The sequence below is a fragment of the Candida albicans genome, chromosome 4 (genome assembly GCF_000182965.3).
Source record: "Candida albicans SC5314 chromosome 4, complete sequence".
Lineage (NCBI taxonomy): Eukaryota > Fungi > Ascomycota > Pichiomycetes > Serinales > Debaryomycetaceae > Candida > Candida albicans.
The window spans coordinates 493,419-510,472 of NC_032092.1; the positions used below are offsets into that span (position 1 = coordinate 493,419).

At 31.0% G+C, this 17,054-nt stretch overlaps 7 protein-coding genes across 7 annotated transcripts; 3 read left to right on the top strand and 4 right to left on the bottom strand. All coding sequences in view use genetic code 12, as the record gives it.

The window, feature by feature from the left end:
• Window positions 1–90: 90 nt before the first annotated feature.
• PGA38 (Pga38p) lies at window positions 91–1,638 on the bottom strand (the record flags this gene model as incomplete). The annotated part of the gene is made up of 1 exon (XM_715415.2): window positions 91–1,638. The coding sequence occupies one exon, from the start codon at window positions 1,636–1,638 to the stop codon at window positions 91–93; it is 1,548 nt and encodes a 515-aa protein (XP_720508.2).
• Window positions 1,639–2,747: 1,109 nt separating this feature from the next.
• On the top strand, window positions 2,748–3,746 carry CAALFM_C402450WA (uncharacterized protein; the record flags this gene model as incomplete). Its single annotated transcript, XM_715414.2, has 1 exon — window positions 2,748–3,746. One exon carries the CDS (start codon window positions 2,748–2,750, stop codon window positions 3,744–3,746), a length of 999 nt encoding a protein of 332 aa, XP_720507.2.
• Window positions 3,747–4,073: 327 nt separating this feature from the next.
• CAALFM_C402460WA (uncharacterized protein) lies at window positions 4,074–4,712 on the top strand (the record flags this gene model as incomplete). The annotated part of the gene is made up of 1 exon (XM_715413.1): window positions 4,074–4,712. One exon carries the CDS (start codon window positions 4,074–4,076, stop codon window positions 4,710–4,712), a length of 639 nt encoding a protein of 212 aa, XP_720506.1.
• Window positions 4,713–4,914: 202 nt separating this feature from the next.
• On the bottom strand, window positions 4,915–5,652 carry CAALFM_C402470CA (proteasome core particle subunit beta 6; the record flags this gene model as incomplete). The annotated part of the gene is made up of 1 exon (XM_715412.2): window positions 4,915–5,652. The coding sequence occupies one exon, from the start codon at window positions 5,650–5,652 to the stop codon at window positions 4,915–4,917; it is 738 nt and encodes a 245-aa protein (XP_720505.2).
• A 629-nt stretch (window positions 5,653–6,281) lies between these two features.
• Window positions 6,282–6,608, bottom strand: TIM13 (protein translocase subunit; the record flags this gene model as incomplete). The annotated part of the gene is made up of 1 exon (XM_715411.2): window positions 6,282–6,608. The coding sequence occupies one exon, from the start codon at window positions 6,606–6,608 to the stop codon at window positions 6,282–6,284; it is 327 nt and encodes a 108-aa protein (XP_720504.2).
• Window positions 6,609–8,044: 1,436 nt separating this feature from the next.
• On the top strand, window positions 8,045–10,879 carry ZCF15 (Zcf15p; the record flags this gene model as incomplete). The annotated part of the gene is made up of 1 exon (XM_715410.1): window positions 8,045–10,879. The coding sequence occupies one exon, from the start codon at window positions 8,045–8,047 to the stop codon at window positions 10,877–10,879; it is 2,835 nt and encodes a 944-aa protein (XP_720503.1).
• Window positions 10,880–11,097: 218 nt separating this feature from the next.
• Window positions 11,098–15,354, bottom strand: ADR1 (DNA-binding transcription factor; the record flags this gene model as incomplete). Its single annotated transcript, XM_715409.2, has 1 exon — window positions 11,098–15,354. One exon carries the CDS (start codon window positions 15,352–15,354, stop codon window positions 11,098–11,100), a length of 4,257 nt encoding a protein of 1,418 aa, XP_720502.2.
• Between the last annotated feature and the right edge of the window lie 1,700 nt (window positions 15,355–17,054).

Consider the following 17,054-nt stretch of genomic DNA (forward strand, 5'->3'; position numbering starts at 1 on the left):
TATATATAAGTTATACAATTAAGGTATTTATTTTTTTATTATATTTTTATATTTTTATAGTTTTTTTAATCATAAATGTAGTTCTGATTATTATATCATAAAGAAAATAAGAGAAATCACTAAAGAAAGGAAACCAGTCACATTACTTGTGATAATGGTAGCACCAACACCTTCATAAGTACTAATGGCAATAGTTGATTTTTGTGGATTATGAGTTGAAGTTGATTGAATTTGATCAACAACTGGAGTTTCAGTAACGATATTTCCTGATATCACATTAATAGTAACTGGTGGAATAGAAGTAGTGGTACTAGTGCTTGTGGTGGCAGTATTACTAGAAGTGGCTTCTAAACTTGAAGATTTTTCAACAATTGGAGAAGATGAAGGATTTGATGGATTTGATTTTGGAGTTTCAACAGAGTTAGTGGTTTTTTGTTCAGAAGTACTTGATAATGGACAATAAGTGGTATAAACAGTTTCTTCACTAGTGTAAACTTTAATACCAGTAGTCTTTGTTTGTTCATGACATTTATTGTTTGAACAGGAAGTAATGGTAACAATTGCTGTAGAAATTTTAGTTTCAGTTTCTTGTGGAGTACCAGAAGTAGCAACAGAAGTAGACGCAGAAGCAGTAGCAGTAGCTTTAGTAGTGGCAGCAACTTTAGTATTTGTGGCTTCACCATTAATAGAAGCAGACGATAATTTAGAAGTGATTGTTGTAACTGGGAAATAAGTAGTATAAGCAGTTTCATCAACGGTATAAACTGAATAACCACTAGTGAAAACAGTTGATGCACATTTGTTATCAGAACATGAAGTAACAGTAATAACAGTAGTCAAAACCTCGGTTTCAGTTGATTCTTCAGTAACAGCAGCAGCAGCAGAAGAAGTGATCACCAGAGGAGAACTTGTTTCAGTTTTAGAAATTGGTACAGCTGTAGTAATAACCGTCAACACACCATCAATGGTTGTGGTATAAGTGGTAGAACTTTGTACTTCAGTTGTCAAATAACATTTGTTATCAGAATCACAAACAGTTTTAATAACATGAGAAACATCAACATCAGTTTCATATTCGTATTGAGTTTCTTGTGGTTTACTTGTAATTGAAGAAGAAGAAGATTTGATAGCAGCTTTAGTTGAAATTGGAGAAGCAACAGTAGCACCAGAAGAAGTAGAAGCGATAGTTGATTCAGCAGTAGCAGTAGCAGCAGCAGAAGCTGATACAGCGGTAGTGATAACAGTCAACACACCATCAATGGTTGTAGTATAAGTAGTTAAACTTTCTGATTCAACAGTAACATAACAGTTGTTATTAGCATCACAAACAGTTTTGGTGACATGGGTATAATCAGTATCAGTTTCATATTCATAACGAGTTTCTGGTGCTTCACTATCAGAACTAATAATACTACTGATATCATTACTAGCAGAATTAGGTTGAATTGTTTGAATAGTAGTATTTTGATAACGAGCAGATGACAAGTTCGGTGCAACAGGTAAGGCCGATGAGGATGGTTCTGTTGAAGATGAAGATGAACATGATGATAGTGAGGAAATGGTAGTTGATCTAATAGTACTCATACTAGCTGATAAAGCAGTAGTTACTAAAACTGAAATTGGTAATATTGATCTCATTATTATGATGCTTCTATTATCCTGGTATTATAATATATATATATATATATTTCTCTTGTCAATTATTATTTATATGAAACCTGTTGTAAGTATTTGGTTGTTGTTGTTGAGTTACTTGAGAATAAATTAAAAAAAAACCCAAGAATAAGTTATTTATTATAGTAGTAGTAGTAGTACTAGTAGTAAATATAATAGAAAAGAAATTATATGATTATAAATAATAGAAATAAAAATGAAATTAAGAAAAATACAGGAAAGAAATATTGGACCACATTTATATATTCTGGAACCATCAACAAATATCTTTTTCAATTGATCTGAAACGCTGGTCTTAAAATCTCCAATTGGCAAAAAACATGATTTAAAACAATCCAGCAATTTCAGAGTATAATAAAATATTATAATGTTGTTGGTTGTTGGTTATTGTTTATTGCATTGTTTGACAGTAGTTAATGACAATAAGTACAGTTTGTTATAAAATAATACTTCTTGCAATGAAGCCCTTTCATCACAAAATTTAGAAAATGCTGGCAAATACTGAAATTGGAACATAATCCAGAAAAATCGAAAAATCGAAAAATCTCTTGATAGTTGCGAAAGGGAAGCAAGGAAATTTTTTTTTACTGGCAATTAAACCCAAATTAGGAAAATGCGTGCGGCTTTTATATGCGTGGAAAACAATGAATAAATGAATGGGATGGTGGCGTGCACCCGGTCCCCAAAATAATTTATTATTTCGTTACCAACAAGAGGCATCGGCTTATATCCAACCAACCAACCAACCAACCATCGTTCTATTTTATGATTGAATCTTGAATAGAATAACACAAACAAAACAAATAACCAAGACAAAAAGCTTATATTATTATAAGCCCATTATACACCAGCCATCTTTGCAGGACAATCAACATTATTATTACATTATTACATTATTATTCTTTGCTTGAGTGTTTAATTGTTAAACTTTTAACTTACTCTCGTAGAGTTATTATCTCGAAAAAAAAATATAACGATTTTATACTTTACAAATCTATATTGTTCTATATTGGAAGGAGGTGTGATAATTCGAAAGGAGTTTTTAAATTATTAGATAGTTAGTTGGATTAGTTATGCAGATTGCCGTTTTATATCTACTATTGACATCTTGCATGATCCATATTTATGCAATCACCTCATCATCAACATCATCTTCCACTGGCGATCATATTATAGAATTTGACGATAATTCCATTCAATCTACATTAGAACTAGCTGATTTTTCCTTTATATATTTTTATTCTGACGTTTGTAAATATTGTCGAAAATTTGATCCTACATTTGAAAATCTAAGTGTATTATACAATCAACCTAAACAGAAAGACACCATCAAGAAGACAGGTAGCAATAATGAGAGATTATATTTTCAAATTTTGAAAACTAATGCTAGACAAAATAATCGATTGAGTCAATTGTTCAAAGTTTCACAATATCCCACATTAAAATTATTGAATTATAAAACTAAAGAAATAATAACTTATGATAATAAGAATAATCGAGATTTACAATCTATTATTAATTATTTACAACAAAATTTAAACATTGAACCTCAATTTGAAAATTTTAAGAGTAAAGTCAAATATTATCAATCACCCCCCAGTGATTCTTTTAAACAGGATCTAGATTTTTTTGGAAATGAAAATGAACTTGAAAAGAATGACAAATTAATATTCTTCATTGCTAGTTATTTACCTGAATGGTCTGATTATCAATATCCAGCACATTTCATCCATCAATTAGCATTAGATTATCCGGACTTAACCATTATAATTGTTGATTATGAAAAATTGAATGATTATGGTGTATTATCCAAATATGAAATCAACAGTTTCCCCAGTGTCATGTATTTGAAAAACAATGGGGATTATAAGAAATATCAGTTTAGTAGTCAATCAAAACGTGAATTAGATTATCATAAAGTAGAAAAGTTCCTTGACAGTGTTGATCAGGATAATGGGACTTGGGAAAAAGTTAAAGAAAGTCTGATAGATACTGAAACATTGTCACATCAACAACAAGAAGTAGATTATGAAGACGATGATGATTTAGCATTTGAACACATTGAATTATGATACCAACTGTACATATATATATATCTATCTATCATATATTATTAGTAAACTGTGTAAGTGTGCTGTATTTTACTAAGTACCTGCATATAGTGTGCCTTAACATAACAAGTTTAAGTATTGTGACGTGGTTTGAATTGGAAATTGGAAATTTGTTAATCAAAACGAAAGAAAAAAAAACACCACCAACAGCACCAACCAATTAAACTATCAATCACCACCACCAACATATTTTTTGTCAATTGTTAATTCTTTTCTAAAGTTTTATTTATAATCAATTGATCTTAAACATTATAACCATACTTCAAGACAAGACAAGATATTATAATCATGAATATATTCCGTTTCTTTGGAGATCTTTCTCATTTGGCTAGTATATTTATTTTATTATATGCTATTGAAACCAATCGATCCACCAATGGATTATCATTAAAAACTCAAATTTTATACGTTGTGGTTTATTTCACCAGATATCTTGATTTATTCACCAAATTTTATTCCCTTTATAATACATCATTAAAACTTGTTTTCATTGCATCTTCCATTTATACCGTTTATGTCATGGTTTATAAATATAAAAAACCCATTCAAGAAAATATTGATAATTTCCCACTAAAATATTTGATTGGAGGAGCTATATTGGCTAGTTTAATTTTCACTCATAAATATAGTATTGGAGAAATAGTTTGGTCATTTTCATTATGGTTAGAAGCAGTATCAATTTTACCTCAATTATATATTTTACAAAAAACTGGTGAAGCAGAAAATATTACTACTCATTATATTTTTGCTCTTGGAATTTATCGTGCTTTATATATTCCAAATTGGATTTATAGATATTTTGCTGAAGGTCATTTTGATTTTGTTTCTGTATTGGCAGGATTATTACAAACTGGTATTTATTCTGATTTCTTTTATATTTATTACACCAAAGTGATGAAAGGTAAGAAATTTGAATTGCCTGTATAAGTAGTATTTGTTATTTACATCATGGTTAAGTTATACATGGTTATACTGAAATTCAAGTTCTTTTCATACCCTCCCCCCATCCATCCATCAATAGTTTAACTAGTTTTTTTTTGTACTATTTTATATGTATGTATGTATATATATATACATGTATATTATATATAATTCATTCATTCAATCCATCCATCTATCCCTGGATCTTTTAATCTCTTTTCAATGGATAATATTCTGTTCTAATACCATCTTTAGTAACAATTTTTATTTCTAATCCATCACCAACATATATATGTCTTTCACCAGCTGAAGTGAAAGCATCTCTAACCAATTGAATCACTTCTTCTAACGTTAAAAATTTCAATGGTTTCTTTTCTTTACCATCAGTTCCTGGAACAAATTGATTTTTGAAATTGACTTGATTATCTAAAAATGGCATAATCAAACTAGCAGCAGCTCCACCAGCTCTACATTGTTCTCTTTCATATGAACCAACTGGATCATAGGAATATACTGCACCTTTACCTTCTTCATCTAATCCAGCAATTAAAGTACTAACATAATATGGGAAAAATCTTTTACCATATAATAATTGTTGAATATATCTAGCAGCACTTTTAATTGCCAATTTTTTCCCATTATTATCAAATTTATACCAAATTAACAGTTGTTTAAATCGATCTATTAATGCTACTCCATCAGCAGCAAATCCATTAGCCGTCATTAAAATATCATCACCAACATCATGAATCTTACTTTCATATCGTGATTGTATTGAATAACCTTCAACTTGTCTAGTATCACCGGCCAAAACAGCAAAATCTTCTCCAGCAATACCTAAAACTGTACCTCCATTATCAGAATATGGATTGAATCTATGTTCAATGGGTACAGTTTGTATTTCTGATGAATATTCTGATGCTACTGTTGTTTGTACTGAAGACATTTCTTATAATCAATTGACGGTTATAAAATAATATAAATTAATTTTACTAATTTCAATTGAATCAAATTTGAATTGGTTGGTTTGATTTTTCGTTGTTGGTTGGTTGATTGATTGGTTGGTTGGACTTTTATCCTTTGATTGTGGTATATATAAATATATGCGATTTATTCAGTTTTGCCACTGATGGTTAAAAACAACATTTTTTTTTACTTCCCTTCCTTTCTCTTTGACTTTTTTTCATACAAATTGTTGGTACAAGCGACACGACCTGTAGAATTTGAACTTACATGACAGGATACATATTATACATATGGAGCCAAGACCCTCTAAAAAAAGCCAACTACAGACATAACCATTATTGTTTATTATTGAAATTGCAAAATATTTTGCAATAATTATTGACTTGTATCACAATTTTATTTATTTACAAGTGGATACATATCAAGAATATATACAATCATTTCTAAAATAAAGCAAAAAATGATTAATTACTTAATTTTATTATACTCTCTAATTGTTCTGAACAATGCCACACATTATAAGATAACCAATTATGGAAGAATAGTATACATTCATCTAAATTGGCTAGTTTAATTCCCCTTTTTCAGTTTATGTTCACACTACCCCATTTAATGGTGTTGTTCTTGTTGTATTCTACCAATATAAGCTTTAGAAATGACATTCCAAGATCTCATATATTTTTCTCTACATTGAGAAATACATTGTAATTCTGTTGGCGATAAAGTATCTTTAGGGATAAGAATACATTTATCAAAACAATTTTCAGTGATGGTTCTTACTAATTCAGTGGCATTAGCTGCAGCTAATTCTTGACTAATTTGATTTTGAAGATCTTGTTTGATTTGTTGAGATCTTAATGATGCTGGGGATGAGGTTGATGAGGAGTCAGTTTGACCTGATGATGATGATGATGAGGATGAGTTCCAAAATGCCATTATAGATTATTCGATATGCTTTTTTTTTATTTGGATTGGGAATGATTAATGTCAATAATTAACTATGGAAAAGTTTGTTACAATTTTTTTTTCATGTTTGAAGTTTACGGATTGGAAATTGTTTTTTTCTTTTTTTTGGTTCGCGATCTTTTTTGGTGGTGGTTGTAAAAAACTGACAATTTGTTCTTTTTTCGATTTTACAACCACCAATAACTGGATATCATACACCAAGAAGATCCTATTAGAGCCTATCATCAAATTCAAAATTGTACTCATAGTCCAGAAATAGCCTATGAAAAAAGCAGTTAGAATATTAGAATCTTAAAAAGGTGCTCTTTTCCATTTATAGGATACTTTTCTTGATATCAATAACTCCAAATTTTGATTACCAATAACAAATACCAACTTACGAAAGATGCTAACCTAAACCTGTAATAGTAATCTATAGGACCAAACAATTTCAAAAGATTGGATAATCTTCTGGGCTTATTGAATAAACCATGGTTAGTCAGAAAAAAGTTGGTTGCAAAATTCAGACAAAAAAGTAAGATGAAATTTRRAACCAAATTTTCGTTAATAATAACCAAAGAGTTAGCTTACTAATTACCAATGAATAGTTTCAAAATTTCAACTAAATTCAGCTTAAGTAAGTATCCTTCCAAGATTTTTACATTCACTAAATTCAAATATCTATTTAATTTAAAGAAAAAAGAGAAAGTTGAGAAGTGGGAAGGAGGAGGAGGAGGAGGACAAGAAATAAATTTCTGGTCCCTCGGATCAACAAGATTTCTTTGTTCTTAAAGTACAGTAATTTTTTTACCCCAACAAAACGTTTTAAATTCAAACATTTTTACAATCACTATTATCTTTTGTGGGAAGAAGAAAAGAAGGAAGAAGAAAATTAAAACAGACAATGAAAAAAAAAAAGAGAAGAATAAACAAAAGGAGAAGAAGAAGAAAAAATCGTTCATTCTTTCCTTTCTTTCCTTCATCTCCCCCAAACCCCACCACATTTTGTTCTTCTTTGTTACTTTTTACTACAACCCAGTCATTTCCAAGTTACAACTTATTCGTTTTATTTCTTAGTCTGTTTTTACAAATTCTAAATCCACCCAATTAATTAAACTCAACAATCTGAATCATAAATCCGATATCTCATCAATTATATACTAAAGTTTATAATTTCTTCAATACACCACCCACTATTTTTAATATTACAACAAATAAATTCCATCAACCACCAATTTGCTTATAATTAAATATACTTTATTTTATTTTTTTTTGGATTTTCAAAAATATTCTCCTCCTTGTTTCAAGAAATTTGGTTTGAAATCAATCATAATAATATAGTCTTATCCCTACGTTTATTTATATAATTAAAATCCTTTTCATATATTCTCCCGTACCCCCTCCATATCTATTCACAAATATTTCAAATGGATGCCGATTTAGAGAAAAGAACTAAAGTATCACGAGCTTGTGATTATTGCAAGAAAAGAAAATTCAAATGTTCAGGAGTGTCGCCGTGTGAATTATGCACAAAGAAGAATATACAATGTGAGTTCAGTATTATTGATCGACGCACAATCCGCCGCAAGAATAAGAAAAGAACCATACAAAATAAACCAATAACCAATACCGTCATAGGATCTCATAAAATTAGTAAAAATGACGATGATAATGATCAAATCGATAAACAAACCTTAAAATTGTTGACTAAGAAATCTAAAGTACCCGAACAACTTCAACCGTTGTTAACATTTCCATTGCACAAATTAGACAATAAACTGAACGAAGAAGAAGAAGAACAAGGGGGAGACAATGATCACGAAAGGAGCGAGGAAGGAGAGCACCAACACAACGACCAATCACTCCCTCCTGGGTCTAGTTCAGAGTCCCATAATCGTCAGAAAGTGGACATTCAGGGAAACGAGAGCCACGGTACTAGTGATGGAGATCTCACCATCAATGCTACGGGGTTCGATATCACAACAACAAGCAATGATAGAGTTCACAAAGTTAATCAACAATCATCACCAATGCCAAAGAAAATAGTTATCGCAAGAGAACGTTATCCTCCTAAAGTATTATATGATGGCGAAGGTAACTTGAGGTACTTTGGAGAAAGTTCACCATTGTCCTTTCTTTTCCAATGTCGGAATGTTTTTGTTGATAAGATCGGGGATTCAAATTTCACACTAGAAAGCAACGATTCCTTGGAAGTCATTGAAGATTCTGACGAATCTTATGAAATAATACAAGTTGCACTTCCTAGCCGTCAAATATTGGATGATATTATCAAGATTTTCTATATGAACATTCAACAGGCAGTCTACTTTGTAAATATTGATTTCTTTAAAAGTCAAATTATTAATCCTGTTTATGAAAATTATAGCGACTGCACACCAGGTAAAATTGCCCTTGTCAATCTAGCCATTGCTGTTGGATTACTATACGCTGAAAACACAAACGATCCATTAGTGAACCTTTTGCAATCGCCAACTATGCAGTCATCAGCTTATTTTGAATTTGGTTTCCATTTAGCTAAAAAACATATGACAAAAGGTGAATTATGGATAACAGAAGCATTTGCCTTGGCATTTTGTTATTACACTTCTAAACAGCAACGTAATTCTGCTTGGCTAATGTTGGGCATGGCAATTCGTAATGCACAAGCATTAGGATTACACCGAAAATTTATAAATGAATCATTTAGAGATCACAATTATAGGACTCATCGAAGAAGGTTATTTAAATCCTTATATATGTTAGACCGTATTAATTCTGTATTACTTGGTCGTCCATTGATCATTGATGATTATGATTGGGATGATTTCGATAGTGAAGATATTTACGATCTTGATGCTGAAGGAAACCCAATAAAAGATCCACGATTTGAATGCATAATACAAGCGTGCAAAATATCAAAATTAGCTGGGAAGGTGATACGAAACTATTATTTAGATGGAATAATCAATGCCTATAAAGCAGAAAAATTGGCAATAGAATTGAAGTTGTGGTCACTCAGTTTACCTGAACCGCTTCAAATTGATAAAATCTTTAGGCCAGAAACAGTCAATAAAATGCCATTATTAACTATGCACTTGTCACAATTATATTCAATTGTATTATTATGTCGACCATTTTTCATGTTTGTTATATTGAATAAAAAACACAAAAAGCATTCCACCAAGAAAGCTAATGGAGAAAATTTACAAAAGAGACCCAAAACAAGATTAGAAACGTCAATGTGTAATTTTTGCAAGGCAACCACCAAGTCATCTACTTTGATTATTCAGATGGTTGAAAATTACATAATCTCAACTAATAGGTTGAAGTCAGCAAGAGCAGAACTGAATGGGTTGATACATACTTGTTTAATGGCTAGTTTAATTGTTGGCTTATCGATTTTATTTCTTGAAAGTAATGGATATAGTATTGATGATGGATACTCATCGAGTCAGTTAATGAAATATTTGAATTCATCAAAACAGATTTTCAAATTTTTCGATAGACTGAAAAATGCATTATCAATGAAATTTCATAATATAATTGAACAAATGCAATTAGCATTGATGAATAAATTCAATCTTGATTACAATGGTGATAAAATTATTAATTCTCAGGAGAGTCAAAACCAACAAAGACAACATGGACATGATACATTACCACAAGCACAACAAGCACCACCAGCGGTACCACCACCACCGCCACATCAACAAACACAACCTAGTAACAACATGACAGCAAATTTTAACTTCAATTATAATAACAATGATAACGCCACTATGAAAGCGGAAATGTTAACAAACCAACAAACTTCATTTAATGAAGATTATGATAAATTTATTGATACATTTGGTAATTTGCCCAACTTTTATTCTTCTAATCATAATTATGGCAACAAATCTAATTCAAGAAATAATTCCCATCAATATCAAACTAATGGTGTTGATTATTATAATGCCAACAATTATCACAACAACCAAACCCCCAACCACAACCACAACCCCAATCACAACCACAGTCACAGTCACAGTCACAGTAGCAGCAATGTACCACAGTATGATGGCAATAATTATAACAACCACTTGACGAACCATCTGCCAGAATCCGTAACTAGTTCCACGAATTTATCTACATCAAGTAGTAATTTTTCAAATCTGACGTATCATCAAGATCCAAATAAGAATAATTTGACAGATTCATTAGATGTATTTATGTATAATGTTGAATTGAGTGATATTTTATATGATGTGAAACCCAATTAATATAGACTCTTTTTTTACATATATTGATTAAATAAATAACTTTATAAAATAAATAAACTAATCAATTAACTACTAACAAAATAAATAAATTACTAAGTGAATAAATAAATAAATAAATTATTCAATAATAATGACAATAAGAATAGCAAAGAAAGGAAAATTCGTCAACATAGTAAAGTACTCCATTCTATTTCTTTTTTTTGTATTTTTTATTCTTGTTAACCATTCAAAGTAGATTCATTATCAATTAAATATTTTCTAATTTCTGATAAACTATCACCCAATTTCTTAAATACGCAAACTTTTAAATTTAAATCATAAATATAATTCAAAACATTTTCTCCCATTTTTAAGATATATAAAGTCTTTTCTAATCCAAAATCTTGTGAATGATGCTGATTTTGTTTAGTACCATTGTCTGTAGTAGTAGTAGTAGTAATAGTATTGGTGGTATTTGTATTTGTATTATGATCTGAAGATAATACATTCCCATTGTAAAGATACAAGTTTGTGAATTCTTGTTCTAATTTTATAGATAAGGCGTTGTTATTGTTATTGTTAACACCTCCTCCCCCTCCTCCTGCTGATGTTTGATATCTCAATTTCAAAAAAGTTTCAAGTCTTTCTAATAATCTAAGAACCATACTATATCTATGATTCAATTCAAATATTAAATCAGTATTAGCAAATGGTGATGAATTATTATCATTTTTACGCATAACATAAACCGAAAAAATCGATAATACGGAAAATGCATGGAATAACATTTGTGCTTGTATCAAATTACTTGATTTCTCAACTTCTTCAAATATATCAAGTTTAATATGTTTATCAAAATATGACATCGTGTTTTCTTTATCATATCGCAACTCATCATCAGTGAATCGTGAAAATTCTTCTTTTTTGGCATAACCATTATTATCCATATTCAAATATCCAAAATCAGTATCAAAGGCAGAAATTAATTGATCACCATTACTGTTATTATTATTCATATCATTGTTATTGTTGTTGTTGTTGTTGAGTTTGTTATTGATTTCATTTGTTGGATCATTTTTGCTTCGATTTCTACTATTACTGTTGGAATCCTCAACTTTAAATAATATCAATTTGAGTACCAGAATACAACAATCAGCAAGTTTCAAATAATCATAATCATTAATTGAATTAAGTGGATTCCCAGTACTGTGAGCATCCAAAAGACGATGATAATTTTGAGTTAAATCTTGATAATTTTTAAGCCAACTTTGTTCTTTAAGCAATTTAAGATCTATTATCGATGAAATTTTAGTAAAATCTACTAATAAGGCATAATCAATCTTTTCCAAGTCTTTATTGGCAGGTAATCTAAAGCAATTGAACCCCAATCCATCATTTGTAGGATAAAACTTGGTTAAATAATCCAACACTTTGAATGTATCTACTTCTTTCATCTCTTGATATTGTTTGATTTCATATATACCATGCACCAAACAATTGAATCCATATTTACAAAGATTCTGCAATTGGTGTGTAACTTTCTTTTCAATCTCTGGTGAAATGTTACTATCTGAAATACCAAATTTGATAACTGTCAACAATAATTCGCGGAAAATTATTGGCTCATTCTTATGATTCAAATAATCATCTAAAGTCTTGTTATTCTTATGAGAAAACTCTTGAAACTCTTGATAATTTTTAAAGTTCCATAAAGTTTCTTCATCTTTGGAAGTGACTGCCAATTGATTAATATCATTGATTGAGAAAGTTAACGGTACATTGTACATCATCAACAAAAAGTTCGTCAACCGATAAATGATAAATACTATTCTCGTTTGAGATTGCATGTTTATATTATTTTTGTATCGCATTTCATCATTCAAATTATTGGAAAATAAGGAAGTACCATTATCATGAGAATTTAACTTATTATAAAGTTCTTCATCTTCGCCATTGTTTGAAAAGAAAATTGGCCCTTTATTTTTTATGGATGTCTTAACTAATGAGTTTAAGGCGTTCAATTGACGGATAACAATATAAACATTATTTTCATTATCTGAAAATAATCCGTAAAGAACAGACAACATTAGTGATTGAAGTAACCATAATGGATTACCGGATGAGCTTTTATCCTTACCATTCTTGTAATTCTTGTCGTTAGTAGAATTTGTTTTTCTACTCTCTAGATAAATGTGTATTGTTCTTCGTGAGGCTTCATAAAGATGTTCAGCATCGTTTTTGTTATTGGCCAACAAGGCCCCCATGGTCGCTGTTAATAATGGCAAACAAACTCTAGCACTTTCATTGTTTATATCTTCATTACCAGTCATGGCCATAATTTCATATTCATTCAATTTAGAAGGATGTATAAATGGGAGGTGTGCCAAAAATGATTGAATGAAAACACTCAAATAAAACTCTAGTTTCTCATTTGAGGGTATAGTAGGTGTCATTATGCCGCTTATGGGGTATTTACCCAATGCCTTATTTATCATGTGTCTTATATGATTAGTGAATAATTTGTTGCTAGAATAGTTATGCAACCTCATTTTATTCATCATTGCTTGGTTTAAATGTGGTGAAGCACCACTAGGATGTGACGACTGGTTGTGAAGAGCAAATTGATTGTTTTGTTGGCTCGGTGAAACAATATTGTTCGGTGAGTTGTAGTCATTAGCTGAAGAAGTTGCCGACACATTATTGTCTCCATAAAACGAGTAACCTCCTGGCATAAATTTAGAAATAACATCTTGTCCTATATCATCAATAGTATGAAGAAAGTTCAAGTCATAATTGATATTTTGGTGAATCGGATTATCATTGGTATTGTTGTTATTTTGGAAATCCCCAATTCTTCCATCAATTCTTGGAGTAATCTCATGTTCAATTTCTTGTGTGATAGGCGATAATGGTTTAAAGTTTTGAATTGGGCCCGAAGACATTGCATTTGAAGTTGTTGATATAGAATCCATTGGGAAATTGAGAATATTCTCCGGGATATCATAAAATGAATAGCCATAGTGATCTTCACTTAACATGTCATTTCTCGATAACCCGAGCAGAGACTGATTTGGTTGATGTTGATGATTGTGCTGCTGGTGCTGCTGTTGTTGTTGATGATGATGATGAGCAGCAACACCATTTTGGATTTCTTGATTGCTTATTGTTACCGTTGGCATCATGTAGGAACCATCAAATGGAGTGTTTAAACTGTTTACACTTTCGGATCTTGTTTGTCCCATATCGGTAGCTGAAAATGTTGATTGATGAGAAAATGACCCATGCTGACTCACGTTTACTGGAGGTGTTACATGATCTGCTGAATTTGTTATGGAATTCTGACGCATCAAGTTTGCAGCCGACACAGAATCAGACAATCCGGGAATGTTTGGAATATTATTTAGCCACGTCATTTCATTATCCAATGAAGATGGTAAGAATTGAGGGGTTGAAAATTCAACATTATCAGATTGTGGATATATATCATTAAACTCAGGTATGTTGATGGCATAGTTGGCACCCGATTGAGCAGAAAATGATGCACCTCTTCTAGACCTTGTTGGAGTTATCGACACTCCACTATTGGTACCTGATACAATTTTGGTACTTGATACAATTTTTGTATTAACGGCAGCCTTTTGACGTTGATCAAGAACCTGCTTGTGCAAAGAGCTGGAGTTTTTTCTCGTAGGATTGGTTGAATTTTTCCTTGATGTCGTTGTTGATAATTTAGCCACTTTTGACTTTGTCGTGTTCGCTTTAGTTGGCTTTTGTTTCAGATTGAATAAATTTAAATTGAACTCCGGTGGTGGATCTTTTTTATCCTTTTTACCATTCTTTGTGCTTGCATTGCCCGATTCATCATGATCGTTTTCGTCTTCAGAATTTGCCATTTCTTCATCGTCGTCATCATCGTCATCATCATCGTCCCCATCCTGAGATTTCTTAATTGATTTTCTTCTTAATCTTGTTATTGCATCAGTACAGCCAGCGTGTAATTTCTGTGCATGTCTTAGCAATAAATCTCGACGACTAAACTTCCGTTGACAAACACCACAACTAAATGGTTTTTCCTTTGTGTGTGATCTTTCATGTCTACGTAGATGTTCTAACCTAGCAAATGCTCTTGTACAGACTTGACAAACAAATAAACGTGGTTTCCCAGAGGGGGTTGTACCAAATGCAGTCAACTCTAATGGGATGTCTTTGGACTTTTTTGACGTTGTTGTTGTCGCTGCTGCTGCTGCTGCATTGTTGTTTGTTGAATTTATTGAATTACTTGGCGACATGGATGTTCCAGTATTGGTATTCTGTTTTTTGTGCTTATAATTCTTGGTAGTCGAGGCGGGAGTAGGCGCATCTATTGTTGTATTTGACATGTTTGCTGTCGTTGTTGTTGTACCAGTGACACTATCAATAATATCTCCGGACTCAGTCATTAAAACTGGGTTGACAAAATAATTAAGGTATTGACTCTGGTGAGTTGGTGAAATCATTCAGTTAGTTTTATTTTTTTTTTTTTTAATTTTTTTTTTCTACTTTTTGTTTCTTGGGAGATTATTTTCTTTTGTGGGTGGGATTTTATATTGTAACTGGATTAAGTAGTTTGTTCTTTTGAAAATTTGAAGCGACTTTTTTTTTTTAGTTCTTTCTTTCTTCACAAAAACGGAACAAAAACTTCTTAAAACGGTTCAAAAAATTGACCCTACCCTCTGAATTCTTATTTATCCAGATGATAAGAATTAATCTATCGTTAAAGATAAGTAGCTAGTTAAATAAAGTGACAATGCAATTGATATAGTATTCAAAATTATTGTATTGGAAAACCAGTAAGAATTATATATATTGCTTTGCTTTAGGATTGAGAACGTTCACAATTCAAAAGTCGCAAATAAAGTTCCACTGTAGTGGGAAGGAAAGATCTGCAATAATGTTATGACTAAAGAAGATAAAATAACAGACAAAAACTGAAACAGCCTTAATGACGTATTGCACCGACACTAAAAAAAAATCTAAAAGTGCCTGGCAATAATTGGTTTATTATTGATGTTGGGGTGCGTCGTATCGAATAATAAAAAACCTTTGGTGTAGTACGAGGAGCCCCAAATTAGAAGGAGGGAGGGGGACAGAACCAAAAAACCAGTGAAAATAATTTTTTTTCTATTTTAGCTATTGCCACCGAACCAAAAAGATTCCAACAGAACAACTTAAGGGATTAAAGATTGATAATCCTGTAGTGAAAGAAGGGATATAATCAATCAACAAGTTAATAGTATGATTAGCTTGTAGTGTAAAAGAATTTTGGAAGTATTTGATAAATTTTTCTGACTCACAAAAAAAAGACTTGTAAATGAAAGAAAGAACAAAAACCAAAAACCAAAAAAAAAAGAAGTTGAGGTGGATATGAGTAGATAATTGAAACCTAGTTGTGATTATGAAATTTGTAGGTTAATTATGAATATGGAGTTACCCACGGAGCTGTGCAAAATATAACACACTGTACAAAGTGGTGGATTTGTGTATTAATGAAATATGGGGTAAAATGAAAAAAAAAAAAAAAAATGTCACCACAGGAGAAAAAAAAAAGAAATCTCGCGGAACCGGACTTTTTAACTTCCCTTCCCCGACACCCAATGGTTGTAAGTGATTTCAGATACGAATAAACTGGACTTGATGAATTGACCAAGTGATGGAAGGCCGAGGGATTTGATGAAAAAATTGATTATAATACCTTTCTTATTGATGTAACTTCTCTGTAGAGAAAGGACTTGTTAACAAAATCGAAGAATGTAGAACCAGATGCAATAAATCAGATTGACAAACATGGATATTTGATTATATCAAAGACGTTTTCACACTAGCTCTGAGAAACGTTTTCCAACGATTAAGTGAATTTCATATGTCTTTTTGAATCTTTGTTTGAAGGTATAACTTTAGATAAATAATTGGATACTCAAAGAAAACAGGTGTTTAATGTTGTTGCAAAACTCAGAATTTAAAAAAGTTGGTTGTAAAAAATTGAAACTAAACCTTCAACCAAAAAAGAAGGAAAATTTGAAGTTGTAAAAAGTATTTGTTTTCAAGAAATATCTCGCTGCCATACTATAACAACCACGTTAAATCATAAAACCAAATCTACATTGGCCAATCAACATCAACATAATCACTTTTTTTTGAAAAAAATTATTAATATTGA